Below are 15618 nucleotides of genomic sequence, written 5' to 3' on the forward strand. Positions count from 1 at the left end.
GGGCACAGCCCTCCCACTGGGATCTCTTGAGCCTGTATTGACAACGTTTTGTAGAGGTGGGGCCTTGGCTGTCCTGGTTCCCCTGCTTTACCTGTGGCAGGTCAGGTCTGTGTTGTGTCAGGGTTGATGGGTGTTTTATGTAGAGTTTAGATTATGGTTTGGATAGGGAGGATCCTGGCTTGGGCAGGGGGTGGGAGGAGATGACCTCTGGAGGTCCCTTCCAGCCCTGCTTCTCTGTGATCCTAAGAACTCCTCAAACTCCCCCTGCAAGTGCCAAGGGAAAGGGGCCAGGGATGGGATCCCCCTTATTAATCAGCAGTGAGCACTAGGAATGGAGAGAGTTGCTAAACCAGACGCTTGGGGCTGTAATTGCGTGTCTTGGGACTTGAAATTGTTTTTGTCTCCCCTCAAGGGGGTCTTGTGCCTGCAGAGGATGGACCTGGGAGATGTGATTACAGGTTAATTTAAACCAAAGTTACTTGCTCCCAACCCCTGCTCGTGCTCACTTCTGCTCAGGTTGGGCACCCAAGGGCTGGAATCTGTCACAGCAAACCTCCAGCCTTTTTTGTGGGTGACTTCACATCAGGCACCATTTGGGGCCTATTTAAAAAAAAAACAACAATAGGGGCTCTTGGAGAGAACTAGGAGTGGGCTCTGATGGGGAAGTTTAAATGGTGTTTTGCTAGAAATCAAGACCTGCATCCTTCTATGTGGGGCACTGGACGTGTGGGTGACTTGATGGAGAAGGTCACTTTGTGGCAGGAAGGCATTATCAGTATGCCTTCAAAAAAAACAAAAAGGAAAAAAAAAAGCCCCTGCACTACATGGATTAGGGAAGTAGAGGAGAAAGGACTGCATAGGAAAGAGGCAACCCTGGTGTGCCGTGATGTTGTTTTCATTGGCTATGCAGCAGTCACGAATGCTGATTTTTTTTTTTCCCATGGAAAGCCCCTGATGGTTGTTTATAGTATCACTGAAAACTGGGCTAGGGAGTGAAAGGGAGTTGGAGCAGGAATCCTGCCCCAGAGAGAGGGGAAGTTGACGTATTAGACTAAGAATAGAGCAGGGAGGGGGGTTCCACGGTTTTGACACAGAAGGTAACAACCTTTGTTCAGTATGTGCTTCTGTAGATGTTATATCAGGAAACCAGCCTTTTGAGTGAAATGAGTTTTGGTTTGTGTTTGGTTCGGATAGAGCAGTAAAGCTGTTGTTTCCCAGTATAGTAGCTACATATCTGACATTTAGGGTGGTGTCTCTCATCAGCATGTTATCGTATTTGTTCTCTGGTTATATTTCAGCTTCTGACAAAACCACAGCCAGTTACGGAGGAGTCTTTGAATCTGTTCGGTGGTTGGAACTTTGACTCTTTGCAAGCTCCTTCAGGAAACGTCTCACGCCAGGAGAAGGGAGAGGGGAGAGGCAGCTGTCCCGGAGAACACATCCCATTCAGGAGCTGCTGCTGGGCATCAGCAAGGCGAAAGGAAGTTGCTGTATGTGGACTTTTCAGACAGTAAGTCACGTGGGTTTATATGTAGCTGCATTGACTGTGTGTTATAAAACAGTTGAAGTTCTGAAGAGGAGGAAAGAGCACTGGAAAGGTGGAGGTTGTTTCCTGGGTATATTTTATTGCTTGTGGAAATTTAGTTTTTTTAATGGACTCATGAGTAACCTGATGGCCTCTGAACACTTAGGAATTAAAAAGGAACCCTGGAATGACCTCAGAACCCAGGCTTTTAATTTTCTTTGAACTCTTGTTGAATTGTGATATTTTTAACACTTGCATTGTGTGTGTGTGTGTGTGTATGTATGTGCATAAAACTTATTGTGCAGACTGTTGTTTTGACTGGGGTTTTTTAAACCTTCCACCCCTCTTTTTTTTGCTTCCCCCTTCCTTTAGAAATGCTTTCTCTGAAGAAATATTTCACTGAAGGACTCATCCAGTTCACCATTCTACTGAGCTTGATAGGAGTTCGTGTGGACGTGGACACCTACCTGAATTCGCAGCTTCCCCCTCTGAGGGAAATCATTCTGGGTCAGAGCTCTGCTTACACTCAGACCCAGTTCCACAACCTGCGGAACACCTTGGACGGATATGGCATCCATCCAAAAAGCGTAGACCTGGACTATTATTTCACTGCTCGGAGGCTTCTCAATCAAGTGAGGGCCCTGGACAGGTTTGAAGTGCCCACCACTGAAGTAAATGCCTGGCTGGTACATCGAGATCCTGAGGGTTCTGTGTCCAGTACCCAGCCCAGCTCGGGCATCGCCCTAGAGAATGGCAGTGGCTTGCAGGATGGGCCCAATCCTGACAATGTTGTAAGGGAGAACGGAGCTGAGCAGGGATTTGGTGAAGAATTGGAAGACTTAGGAGCAGTGGCACCTCCAGTGAATGGAGACCTGACCAAAGAGGTAGGCAGTTCCCTTTTTATGTGAGATGTGTGCTAGAGGAGAAGGGAAAATGTTTCTTGGTGGACCTCAAGGAAAGGAGTAGCTTACAGCCTGATTTCCAGAGGGGCTGAGCATTTAGTGGCTCCTGTGAGAGCAGGACCCGTGTGTACTGGGTGCTTCTGAAAGCCAGGCCCTGATTGGTGAATCCCAGGGCACTGAACTTAAGCTGGACTTGGCAGGATCTAGATTCTTTTAATTTTGATCTATGGGATCTTAGTCTGAAATTGGGGAAGGTGGTCAAGAAGTCAGTCTGTCGACTGTAACTTTGTATTTGTGGGCGTGATCCAATACTTCCTCGTTTACTCTGTTGTGCTGGGTAACAGTTACACCCCATGTGTCAAGTTGCGGGTGGAATACTCTGCTCTGGATTTTATCCAAATTCTGTTTATTGCTTGGTTTTCCTCATAAAGGAACGGGGAGGGTGGTGAATTAGAAACTGGCTCCTTTTTTTCCCAAAGAAGTGTGTTCTCCCGGTTGCTATGACACAGTCATGTTTTGGCCCCCAGCAGCTGCTATGCTTTCTTTCCATTAGGTTTCTTTGTCAAGGCATGTTCCGCCTTTCCTTCCCTTTGGCCATATTGCACTGCTCTTAGTGACCATGTGCCATGGTTTAATGTTTGCATGGTAACTACAATCTCTCCTGAATGGCATGGCTTGGAGCTCAGACAAGATATTATGTCTAGAGGAGGGTGGAGTGGGCACAGAGAGTTTCATGCTTTGCTGTCCTGATCCCTAATCTGCTTCAGGACAGCTCTTTGAAATTTTGCAGGCAGGTGATGAAATTGCCTGGGGTCTCCATGCTGCTCTTTCCATGTGCTATTTTCTGTTCAGAAATGTATCCAAAGTGGTGTGCAAGGGCTCATCTAGGAGGTAAAAGGTGAACCTGGCTTAAGATCTGACATTTACTGAATGGCGTGATATTGCTACAGGAAGCCTGGGTGGGGCAGAGCCTGCCTGAAAAGGAGACCTTTTCCTGCCTACTGATTTGACTGAGGGAAGAACAGAGGATGATGCAAAGGTTGAGCCTAACACTGGTAGTTTAGCCTGGGGTTTAGAGCAGGAAACTGAAAGTAAGCACTACACTTTCTGTTTTCAAGGCTCACTTTGTGTGACCTTGGACTAGTCATTACCATCTGGAGTAGTACCTTCCATCTGAGAACTCAGAACCCTTCCCACAAATACTAAATTTAGCTGCTTCCCTGCTTGGAGAGAGAAGTATTTATTTATCCCTCTTTTGCAAATTGGGAAACTGGGGTGAAGGCTGAAATGGCTTGTCCAAGGTCACATAACATGAAAACAGCAAATTGCGTTTCCAGACTCCCATTGTAAGCTTTAACCACCAGGCCCTCTGTCTTCTGTGTTTTGGGCTCTAGGATAGGGATGCTGTGCCTGGAGATATTTTGGGAAGTGCTGTATAAATGTAAGGGTGAAGGTCAGTATCTCTGGATTCATTTGTAGAAGGGCCAGGATATGGATTGTTAGAAGAATCCCATTGCTGATCTCTGTGGTCTGTAGGTTGATAACATTACTGGTTTCCTGAAGCCTCCTTAGCTGTATTTTAAAATGCCATTCCAATTGTTGGTTTTCTATATGCAGGATGCAGTGAGCAGGATGCAGTGAACAGACTGCAGTGCTGGCCAGCACAAACTGAATTGCTGCAAGTGAAATTTCTGGATAATCCACATACCAACCCTACAGAAAGTGTCCATATTTGTACACCATTTCGTTCCAATCGCTCCTCTTTTGTTGTGGATTCTAACCCCTTCCTTGTGTAATCTGTTTATACAAGCATGCACTTTCGTTTCACCCGTGACAATCTGTGTTTGTACCATTGTCCTGGCTTAGACCTGGTAGAGAGTTGGTGGTGTTTGTTTGTTTGTTTTTAACTGAACCATAAGATGCACTGTGACCTCCTTTGGGACATAGTGCCTTCTCTGGATTTCTCTGGTGGTCAGGACTGCTGGCATTCAGTACTAGGAAATTGTGCCTTTTAGCCCCGCCTCTCCCAAGTACACACACACTTCACAGCGTCCTGTGTTTCCCAAGGGGCAGGCAAGACCATACTTGCTGCTGTACATGCCATACATCAAGCTACCAAGGATGGAGTCTTACTTCAGAGCATTATCAAAGTGATCATTGTTTTGTCTGGAACCCCAAACCCTATTCGTGTGGTTGGCAGCAACTTAAAAGCTTTGCAGTTTGGTGTGTGTGTGCTGTGCTGTGCAGTTCCTGGCAGATGCTGGAATTGGTGTTCACCTGAGATGTGTGGATTGAGTCTCCTCCTGATACCCTTGAGGAAGCAAACAGGAGGATGGAAGCAGGCAGAGAATGGTAGGGTTAGGGGAAACCAGTTTTCCATTTCTCCAGGCACTTAAAATTTGAGACACTACTCAGATCATATAGTCCACATTAGATCTGGCTCTGAGAATAAGCATATAGTATCTTGGGGCTGGAGTGTCCCCCCTTGGTGTGGTGCAGGACTCTAGTAGCTTAGAGGTGGTGGGGTATCTTGGAAGGGGGGTGCTGTTTGCAGTTGCATGTCACATGCAATTACAGCATCTTAAGGGGTTTGGTCCCAAGTCTCTCTTCTCTGGGTTTTTTCCCCTTTGACCTGGGGAAGAGAGGAATTGTCCAGCTGGCTGATCTTTGAAAAAGACCGGTCCTGTGGATTACCATGGCCCTGTAACATTTCCACAACAAGAGGATAAAAATACCCAAAAGCCAAACATGTGACGAGCTGTCAGTGTTTGGTATTATCCCAGTATCACAAAGCCGCCGTCCAGCCAGTCCTCTGGTAACAGAGTATTAGCACAGGGATAAGATCTCCTTACACTTGGCTGTGTGTGCACACAGCAGTCTTGTTTACAGTCAGTTCCTAGGGACACCTACCAGATAGAGTGACCAGCCCAGGACATACTGTTTCTGTTAACCTTGGATGTGAGGGGTAACAGGAGATTTGTTACTCTTGGGCTGAGGGAGTTTAGTTAGGGTGCCTTTGTTAATCACCTAGAATAATCTGTACAGTTCAATAGAGATCACGCCGTATCTTCCCAGCCCTGCTTGGACCCAAAGTGGTTCAAGCATTCAACCAGGATAGCCCAAGGTCATACAGGTCATCTTTTTGACTGCTGGAATCGCATCTAATGTGAACAGAGTGTTTTTCTTCAAAGGGGGAAATCTTTTTAAAGAAGGTAAATTACTTCTGTGATTGACTCTCAGTAAAAGGGGTCAGAGACCTCCACCCACTCTGTGACAGTGCTGTAAGAGCCACATATGAAGCAGTGCAATTGCTGGGTGTTATTTTTTGGTAGAGTGCAGACAGGTTCAATGTTTTGTCCAGCATCAAGCAGCAAGTTGGGAGTGGAGCTGAGAGGCTTCTTACCTCTCAGTCTTGACCTCTGGGGACTGTAAGTTGCATCCCCTTTTAAGTATTGGTTCTAAGAGGGAAGAAATGCCTCATGGGTGGTATCTGGAGCTTGAGGGGGACACTGGGGTTTTCTCATGCTACTTCCCAATTCCAGTGGCTTGGGTTAGAGAAGGACCAGGAGTTCAAGGTGAGGATTTTGGATGTGCAGGAGTTCTCGGCCAAGGCCCACAGGGAACTTAAGCACATTCACAAAGGTAAAGCGGAAAGGGGCTGTGTGGGTGATGATGAAGACGTTTCAGAAATGGAAGGGATCCAGGCATTGGTGATTGAAATGATTAGAGGCTTCTAGAACTTGAGAAGATGGGAGCTTCAGAGAAGAAACAGATGAGGAGGGCGTGATGGAGACCATATACGGGGTATTCCTAGTTACCCTGTCTCATAATATGGGAACCAAGGGATTTCCAGCAAAAATGGAAAGGCAGTTAATGTAACACTGACAGGAGGGAGGCAGGACCTTGTGGAACTTGCAAAAGCTCAAAAGCCTTTCAAAAAAGAATTCAATCTTTATACAGCATACAAGATCAACTGCAGTCATTAGGCCAAAAAATATAAAGGATAAACGCTTAAGTGCCAAAGACTCGGAAGAAACTTCTGTTGTGGAAAGGTTATTTCATAACTGAACGGTGTGAGGCCTGCATGCTGCCCTTGAGGAATCTAGTGCTGGGCCACAAGCTGTGGCTCCCACCAGCCTGGAGTCCTTGCTGCATGCTCGGTGGCCAAGCCCTTGCCCTCTCGTCTGGGATGCAAATGCAATGTGAAAATCCTGCCCAGCCTCCCTGTGACATCACTGCACATGTGCAGACAGCGCTGTCTCCCAGCCTCTGGTCCTGACCTTTTTTTTCCTATGGAAGGGGAGGCCAGGGGCCCATTTCCTGGTGGAGCCTGGGAAGACATGGCTGGGGGTCCTTCACCAAAGCTGATCTGGTTCTTTTCTTCCTCCTCCTCCTCTGATAAGGGGGTGGGGAGGAAACTTAGCTTATCAGGAAAGGGGGAGCTGCATTGCTAGTAACTTCCAGAGGGAATGTAAAGACTCCTGGCAAAGGGGCCCATCTACCCGATCTCCGGGCAGTGGGGGCCAGGTTGGGCTGGCTGTGGGGGGTGTCTCCTGCTGCTTGGAGCTGCTGCTGTAAGTTGGAGTGGAGAGCAAGGGGTGGGGAGCTATGCCCTGCTGCCAAGCCCACTGCACCAGCCTGGGGAGCTGTGGGTGGGGCACCTTAGCGTGGGAGCGTCTCTTCAAGGAGACAGAGGCCCAGGCAGGGAGCACAAGGAGGGGACGCCTGCTTCTCGCTGCAGCCTTCACAGCGACCTGGGGGAGGGGGCGGGGGGGAGGAGATTGGCTCTCGCCGCAGCCTAGGTGACGAGCACAGGGAGGAGACTGGCTCCCTCCGCATCCTCAGCAGTGACCCAGGGCATGGGATTGGCTCTCGCCGCAGCCTAGGTAACAAGCAGAGGGAGGAGACTGGCTCCCTCCGCATCCTCAGCGGTGACCTGGGGGAGGGGATTGGCTCTGGCTGCAGCCTAGGTAACAGGCGGGCGGGGGAGGGGAGGGGATTTAGGCTCGCTGCAGCCTGGGCGTTGAGCATGGGGTGGGGATTCCATCTCGCTGCAGCCTCAGCAATGAGCAGGGGGTGGGGATTTGGGCTAACTCCTGCCTAAGCAACAAGCAGGGCAGAGGATTGGATCGCAGCTGGGAGCAGGAGGAGGGGGTGGGGGGCTGGCTGTAGCACAGCACCTGTGGATCACATGCTGTAGGGGGCTTCCAAACAAGCCGGGGTCCAGCCTGCCAAAAAAAGCTCAGTTACTGAAACTGGAGATGTCTGTGCGGCATCCTGCCCGGGTCACACAGCTCTGCCTACCCGGAATTCGCTCCACATAGACCATGATCTGCATGGACAGCTCCATGAGCAGCAGCTGGGGACATGAAAAAGGTATCACTTACCTTAACCCTTTTACTGCCCCAGCGTAGTGTGAGCTGCTCCAGGCTAGGCAGAGATGCTGAAGGCACTGATGCCCTGGGGTGGGGAGACTGGGGAACTCTGTATGGTCAAAGCTGTTATACAGCCAAGGTGCTGGATATTGGGGGCATTCAGGGGCCCTTGTTGAGGCTGGCATTGCAGTCACCTGATGTTTCGGCCTTGGGGGAGGCTAGTTTTTGGGGAGTGTTTTTTGGACTGAGGGGGATAGGATCAGGGGAGAGTTTAGAGGCTGTGAGCTCCGAACCTAAATATCAGGAGTACTGTGTGTGGTGCCATTGTAAGCTGGTGCTTGGGGAGCTTGGGTTGAGTTCTGTAGAGCCAGGGGCTGCTTTGGGTTATTCTGTTCCATTTCTATAAACTGCAAATGAAAATGCTCCCAGATTACTGCTGTCTCAAGGAAGTGGGAGAAAATCCTTGTCTGGGAGGCAGAGATGGCCCAGCCCTCAGTTCTGGCAGGGAGGGGTAGTAAAGACTGTCTGATAGCAGCCTGCAGTCTGCAGTTAATTTTCCAATAGGACCAAAGCCCATCTGTGCAGGGATGTGGGATGCTGGGTGGGAACGACTTAGTACTGCCCAGACCCAGGTGGTAATTGCAGGGTAAGGCTTTTGGTCACAGCATCATTAAGAGACCTGAGAGGACTGAGCCAGCCCCAGCTGCCATTGAGGGGGTGTGGGCTGTACCCTGGGTTCAGCAGCAGTAGGTGGGGTTTTGTGGTCCCAAGGTTGCTCAGACAGTATCGTGATGCTAAGGGGCAGATCCTGATGATGCTGTGAAGTAGAAGTGGGGAGCAGGCATGTCCAGTTACGGTCCAGGGTCATGGATTCTTTGCTTGGGGGCTCCGGGGCTGTAGAGAACAGGAGGGGGGGATGTGGACCAGGGCCACAGCAGGGTGCTCAGGGTGAAGCCCAAAGGGGTCTGGCAGGGCAGGAGCCTATGTCTCAGCTGTAGCCGTAGGGCTGGGCATGGCTGGCGTCTCTGTTGTCTGTAGCGTGTGGAGAGCAGGCGGCAGCAAGGATCTCAAGTTGCATCAGGTGGCTGGAAATGCAGGGTTTTTCCTCTCCAGTGCACTCCACCCCTTTATGCAAATGTCGAGAATGGCACCACAGGCTGATGCAAGCTCGTCCATGGAGCAGCCATCCTGCATGACAATTGGCCCTTGCCAGCCAGCCGGCATCGTGCAGCCCAGCCGAGTTAAAGCTGCAGACTCCTTTTTTCCTGGGATGGGAGGAGGCACCTGCATATATGGAGAGCAGGGAGGAGACAAAAAGTCTCTTTCTCTGGAGTTTTCTGCTTTTTCTCTAGCCTATCCCCTTTGCAGAGCCACTGTTAGAGACCCTGCAGGGCAAATAGCTCTTGGCTCTTGTGTGGAGGGGCTGCAGGACCTGGGTTCTGTGCAAGGCAGGATTGAAAGGAATGGTGTCAGGGGTCCCCAGCAGCAGTCTGTGAAAGAAGCCATTGTGCGGGGGAGGGATTGTATCTAGCCCTGATTGAAAGATCTCGCTGGTAGGAAACTGGATGGTATGCCACAAGAGGGTGTCACAGTGGGTGTGCTGGCATGGAGGAGTGCCACGTAATACAATGCCAGCAGGTACCAGCCTAAATTGGCAGTGCTGCCCCTCAGAGACAAGGGGTCTCCCCCAGGGGCTGGGGAGAAGAGGGTCTTTCCTGTGGTTGGGGAGCTGGCCAAGTGCTGAATGAAATTCTGCCTGTCTTTCAGGACATCGATTTGATTGACATCCTGTGGAGACAGGATATTGATCTTGGCGCTGGGCGAGAGATTTTTGACTACAGCCACCGTCAGAAGGAGAGCGAAGTGGACAAAGAGCTGAGTGATGGGAGGGAGCGTGGGGACAGCTGGAGGAGCGGAGGGAATGAGATCTTGGATAGAAACGTACTAGTTGATGGAGAAACAGGGGAGAGTTTCCCTGCACAGGTAAGAGCCCCTTAAGTAGGCCTTGGTGGTCACATTCTTGTTCCTGCCCAGTGTGATGCAGTGTCTTGGGTCTTGTGCACCCACTGCAGAGCAGAGGAAGAGAGAGCCTGTAGCCAGCTTCTTGCTAGGAGTGGTACTGAGTGCTGAGTTTTGAGGCTCTTCCTTTCCTGTCTGCTATTAAGCTAGGAACAAGACATGGTGCTTGTCATCCCTGTGGAAGGCAGAGTGTGATGCTGGAGAGCACGTCTGTTCTCCTAGGCTAGACATAGCTGCAAAACGGATGAACTGGGAGGAATAACTAAGCAGCCTTGAGCAAATCATTGGGATGCCACAATAAACAGTACTGGACAATAGGCAGAAGGGTTAGTACCATGAAACGAGGCGAGGCCAGAGCCTGTAAGTGCTGACCAAAGCTTTATTCCAGTGAGCACTCTGGAACAGGTGCTGCTGGCTCCTGTTCTGCTTTAAGGAAGTGGTTGTGAGAGGGGGCAGAGCCTTGAGGGAGTCTCTCCACCTGTAGTATGCATGGCTGAAATGGACCCAGGCAGGAGTGGCTTTTGCCCCTGGACTGCCGCAGGGTTGTGTTACCTAGCTTCAGAGTCACTGGGATCTCTGGCATGTGGGTTGATGGTGACAATTCCGTGAAAGCGGATGGGGCTTCTGGCTTGTTGGACACGTGAAGGTTCTGAAGAATACACTATGTGCTCAGGTCTGTGCTGCCCCTGGTTAAAACCTTCTGTCTTGTATCTGGGTACTTTCCAAATGCCTTGGGCTGTGCTGAAGTAAATTGACTCCTTGTTGCCCAGGTGCCTGGTGTGGAGGATCAGACAGCTCTGTCCCTGGAGGAGTGCCTTAGACTTCTGGAGGCCACCTTCCCCTTTGGGGAGAACTCTGAGGTGAGTCTGCATGGGGATGGGAACAAATTCCTGCTCTTCGCTGGTAGGTGAGACAGATGGAGCTCTGCAGTGTGCTGGCTGTTTCCCCAATTCAGACATACCTTAGTTCACTAAACAGGCAGTAAATAGGGTTAATCCATCTGTGGAGGCTCCACTGCTCCTGTGAAGCAACCAGGGGGAACAGTGGTTACCACTGAAAGCTTCTGACTTCTTCATCTTAGTTTGCAGTGAATTGGTGGGGGGAGTCATGAACAGAAGGAAAGCAGTTGGCTGCCTGGGACCTAAAAAGCATTTGTGGAGAGTTGTTAGCTTAACTCTTTTCCACAGTGGACTAATGCTGCTTCATATTCAGTTTCCACCTGCAGATGCCTCCAGCCTAAACGAAGCTGTGCCTAGTGAGAGTGTGTCTTCAGTTATCCAGAACGGCCTCCTGTCTCCTCTTCTGACGGAGACAGAGTCCCCATTCGACCTGGAGCAGCAGTGGCAGGACCTCATGTCTATAATGGAAATACAGGTTGGTTCTTGTTCATGCCAGTCACTCTGCAGTGGTTACTTGTAATGATGACTCCCTTCTCTACGTCCAGAGGGTACCCAGTGCAAGGCTGAGGTGTTTACAGATGTATTCTGGATATTCTGCTTTCATGTGTGCACACACAGCCAGACTGCCACACTGACGTGTCTCAAGATACCGAATTCTAAGCATTTACATAGAGGCATTTGCCCTTGTAGCTCAAGGTGGTGCTCTTTGTCTGAATGCTGGAGCAGGTCTGTCAGCCTTGCAGTGGCTGTTCTACAGTTGTGCTCTAGGGTTCAGTTGCTGTTGGGGGCTTAGTATCTACTGCCCCTTTTTCTTCTCAGTACACAAAATAAAGGTGTGCCTGGGTACAGGCTTTCTGTCTTTTGTGTTCTACATACTGTACCAGTGCTGCTGGAACTAGCTTGTTCCATGATCTCTGCAGGCTATTTTTTCTCTCTGTGGCCTTTGGTGGTGTTGGCTGTAGTGTCAGAGATGGGAGAGAAAAGATGATGCCAGCGGGTGGCTCATTTGCTAAACTGCTGCTCATCTCTTTTTAGGCTATGGAAGTGAACAACACAGCTGCTGAAACCCTGTACAATGGCACCAGTGGAGACCTGCTGACTGCTAACTACAGTCTTGCTCCAAACACTCCCATCAATCAGAATGTCAGCCTGCATCAGGCATCTCTGGGTAGCTGCACACAGGACTTCTCTTCCCTCTTCAACTCAGAGATTGAGAGCTCCTCCATGGCTGGCAACTCAGCTCTGCTCCAGCTGGCTCCAGACAACTCTACTGGCCTCAACACTAGCTTTGGATCTACCAACTTGAGTGGGATCTTTTTTCCTTCGCAGCTAAATAGCACAGTCAATGAAACAAGTGGTCCTGAGCTGCCAGATCCATTAGGAGGTCTTCTAGATGAAGCCATGCTTGATGAGATCAGCTTGATGGACTTGGCTATTGAGGAAGGTTTCAACCCAGTGCAAGCCTCTCAGCTGGAAGAAGAGTTTGATTCTGACTCGGGGCTTTCTCTGGATTCCAGCCATAGTCCTGCTTCGCTTAGTAGTTCAGAAGCCTCCTCCTCCTCCTCCTCTTCCTCCTCTTCTTTTTCTGAGGAAGGAGCTGTAGGCTACAGCTCAGACTCTGAAAATGTAGACTTTGAAGAAACAGAAGGGGCAGTTGGATACCAGCCAGAGTACAGCAAGTTCTGCCGCATGAGTTATCAGGACCCATCACAGCTACACTACTTGCCTTATCTGGAGCATGTTGGCCACAACCACACCTATAACATGGCACCTGGAGCTTTGGACCCTGATGAGCCCAAACTGCCCAACACAGGGAAGAAAAGCAGTAAGGAGAAGCCATCAGAGTTCCTGGATAAGCAGATGAGCCGGGATGAACATCGAGCTCGAGCCATGAAGATCCCTTTCACCAATGATAAGATCATAAACCTGCCTGTGGAAGAGTTCAATGAACTTCTCTCCAAGTACCAGCTCAGTGAGGCACAGTTGAGCCTGATTCGGGACATCAGGAGGAGGGGCAAGAACAAGATGGCTGCACAGAACTGCCGCAAGAGGAAACTGGACACCATCCTGAACCTGGAACGGGATGTGGAGGACTTGCAGAGGGACAAGTCTAAATTGCTCAGGGAGAAGGTAGAATTTCTCAAGTCCATCCGCCAGATGAAACAAAAGGTGCAGAACCTCTACCAGGAAGTGTTTGGGCGCCTGCGTGATGAAAATGGCCAACCCTATTCTCCAAACCAGTATGCTCTACAGTATGCCAGTGATGGCAGTGTTATCTTGATACCTCGCACCTTGGCTGACCAGCAGGCCAGGAGGCAGGAGAGGAAACAGAAAGACAGGAGGAAGTGAGGCAAAGGGGAGGAGTGGGGAACTCACTAAAGTTAGAAACTGGAGAAGGGCTGAGCCTGGAAGTACTTAGAGGAACTTTCATGCCTTCTTATCCAATATATCTTCTCAAACATGACTGCTGCTGGCCAGTGTACAGGAAGAGACTGCTGCACGTGGAGGGTGCAGGACCTGCACATTGTGCTTCTGATGGCTCCTCTTGGGGAGTGACTGGGGAGGAATGAATGGTGCACTGGGCAAGCTCAGCGCCCTCTACAACCTGGAATTCTTTGAGCACAGGCAACAAGTTGGCATCACTGGTGGTGAGAATCAGCGGAGGATGGAGCAACTGGTGTTAGGGACTGGCTTTAAGTAAGACGGGATCTGAGTAAATGAACTTTAAAAAACAAAGTTATAGGAGAGACATTTTTTTCCGAACTTCCAAAGTTCTGTGATTTCAGGTAGTTGGGTTTTTTCCCCCCTTGAACCAGTTTTGACATCAGTGTGTGAGATTAAATCTGACTTAATTCCAGATTAACCAACATCCCTTCCTAGATCAGACCAGTGCACACATGGAAACACAAAAAGATGCGACTCTTATTAACCCTTTCCAGTCAAAAGTCTTAGTGGAGGGCGTGGGGTGGAGTTTAATGGGAGACCTATTAGGGTTTCTTGAGGAGCTTCTAAGCATTGGCTAGCTTATGGCTTTTAGGCCTTCAAGAACAGGTGGAACTGGAAAGGGTTAACAACCAATGCAATAACACATCCCCCACCAAACTCACAAAGCATGTCACTGCCGACGAGCCAGCACCGTGCTGGGACGCCGAGATGCATTAGATGAGATGGCACGCAGTAGCCTGCATGCAAATGCTGTCTTCTCCTGCTGACTGGCTGAGGAACTGCTTTGGGTTAAAAGGGGAGGGGGTGGGCTGTGGTCTAAAGCTCCCCTGCAGCCAATTCCTGGCTTATTCAGGCAGGAGCTTTGGGGAACTGGCTGCTGGGTAGCCTGAAATGTGCGTGGGGGTGGTATGTGGCAATTCTGGTCAGTATACAGCACAACTGGGGGAGCAGCTGGTTCCTACCCCATGACATGGGCTTGTCACTTATAGAACTAGACATGTTAGGATTCCTGTTTAACTGCACTTTGAGTGTTTGGGCTTCAGCCCCATTTTCCCTTTAGGGTCTAGAGTGTGTTGAGTAAAGGGAGAAGCCCCAATGTTCAAAGCTGCTCAATGTTCTCTTTGCCATACAGACTCAGTGTAACTGTGTGATCATATTATAGGATTCTCTTCTGTCCCTAGGTGTTGGTCTGACTTCCTTTGTTTTAAGGAGGGGGGTGGGGGTAGTGCCTTGATCACTGTTGGTCTTGGTCTCTGAGACCAAGACAATCCTAGAAGCTGTATTTACAATATAGCACAGCTGGGAGCGTACTGACTTAACCAGCAACTGAAAAGCTTAACACGGCTTTCCTAGCCAGTCCTGTGCATGTAATAGTGGGTGGGATGAGGGCATAGCACTGAACAGAACAATGCATCCTATGGAGGACCTGGCAGTGGCGATTTTCAGGGGAAGAGCCTTGTTGAGCAAAGCTCTGCTGTGCCTGGAGAAATCTAACATGGTAGTAGACACCTGTCAGAAATGCATGTTCCAGGCATCCTAAAAGCAGTTGCATCTCAGAATGCATTATGGCGAGACCTGTAGGGCACTTGGTTATTGTGTCTTCTGTGCCATGATCTCACACTGGACAGTACAAGATAGACGAGCTAGGACCAAATAGGTCTCTTCCATCTCTACCTTCTGTGATTCAATGGCTTTGTTTTAATGCATGAGCTGAAGCACAAGAGATGTGGTTGGGTGTGGGGAGGTTGGAATGAAGCCCTGAGTGTATGTTTTAAATTATTTTCCTCTTAGGAATGTTTATTTTAATGATCTGTGGCTGTCAGGGAAAGAAGAGAGATTGTGAGCACAGGACAAAAATAAAATGGCTTATTCACCATACGTGCATTTGTTTCATGAAGTCTCTCTTTCTTTTCGTAACTCCAGGGGAGCTAAAATATTTTATACAAGAAGTTGTCTGGGACACTCTTAAGCAAGCCCCCTGCCTGCAGCAGCTGCTTCCAGATTGGGTATGTCCTAGGAGCAAACTTCGTACATTTCTTTAGCAGAAGCCAGGCCCACCCACAGTGATGATTATGTTCTTGGCTTGGTTCTTTTTTCTGAAGTGTGCTGTGTGGCTTTTAGTTACAGAAGGCCTTTGAAAGGCGCTCTCTCTTCACAGTTAAATTAACAGGTACCTCCAAAGGAGAAACATAGGCCTCTTCAACCTGTGATAATTATTCCTCCTCCATCTTCTGATGCCTCCAGGGTGCTGTGTGAGTGTGATATAGCTTCCTTCCTGACAGGGCTAAAGACTCATCTCCCAGTATCCACAGGTGTGAACACTTGTGGCCAAGCTACTTCTAAAGCAACTTGAATTAATGGGTTAAAAGGTTTAATACAAGATCAGATCATAAGAGGCTGCAGAAAAGGGGTGTACTGAAGCAGGGGCTACACCAATCCTTATGACAAGCCTA

The 15618-nt window shown here is 49.4% G+C and overlaps 1 protein-coding gene across 1 annotated transcript in view; it reads left to right on the forward strand.

Moving 5' to 3' along the window:
* The window catches only part of NFE2L1 (nuclear factor, erythroid 2 like 1), a 30198-nt gene extending 15149 nt beyond the window's left edge, over nucleotides 1-15049 (forward strand). Inside the window, exons 2-7 of the mRNA XM_019548368.1 lie at nucleotides 1299-1510; nucleotides 1898-2409; nucleotides 9570-9785; nucleotides 10592-10681; nucleotides 11034-11195; nucleotides 11756-15049. Coding sequence (XP_019403913.1) covers nucleotides 1900-2409; nucleotides 9570-9785; nucleotides 10592-10681; nucleotides 11034-11195; nucleotides 11756-13069 — 2292 coding nt within the window. The 5' untranslated portion in view covers nucleotides 1299-1510; nucleotides 1898-1899 and the 3' untranslated portion in view covers nucleotides 13070-15049. The remainder of the gene's footprint in view (nucleotides 1-1298; nucleotides 1511-1897; nucleotides 2410-9569; nucleotides 9786-10591; nucleotides 10682-11033; nucleotides 11196-11755) is intronic.
* Nucleotides 15050-15618: the final 569 nt, after the last annotated feature.

The sequence above is a fragment of the Crocodylus porosus genome, unplaced genomic scaffold, assembly GCF_001723895.1.
Source record: "Crocodylus porosus isolate Cpor-Errol unplaced genomic scaffold, CroPor_comp1, whole genome shotgun sequence".
NCBI classification, from domain to species: domain Eukaryota; kingdom Metazoa; phylum Chordata; order Crocodylia; family Crocodylidae; genus Crocodylus; species Crocodylus porosus.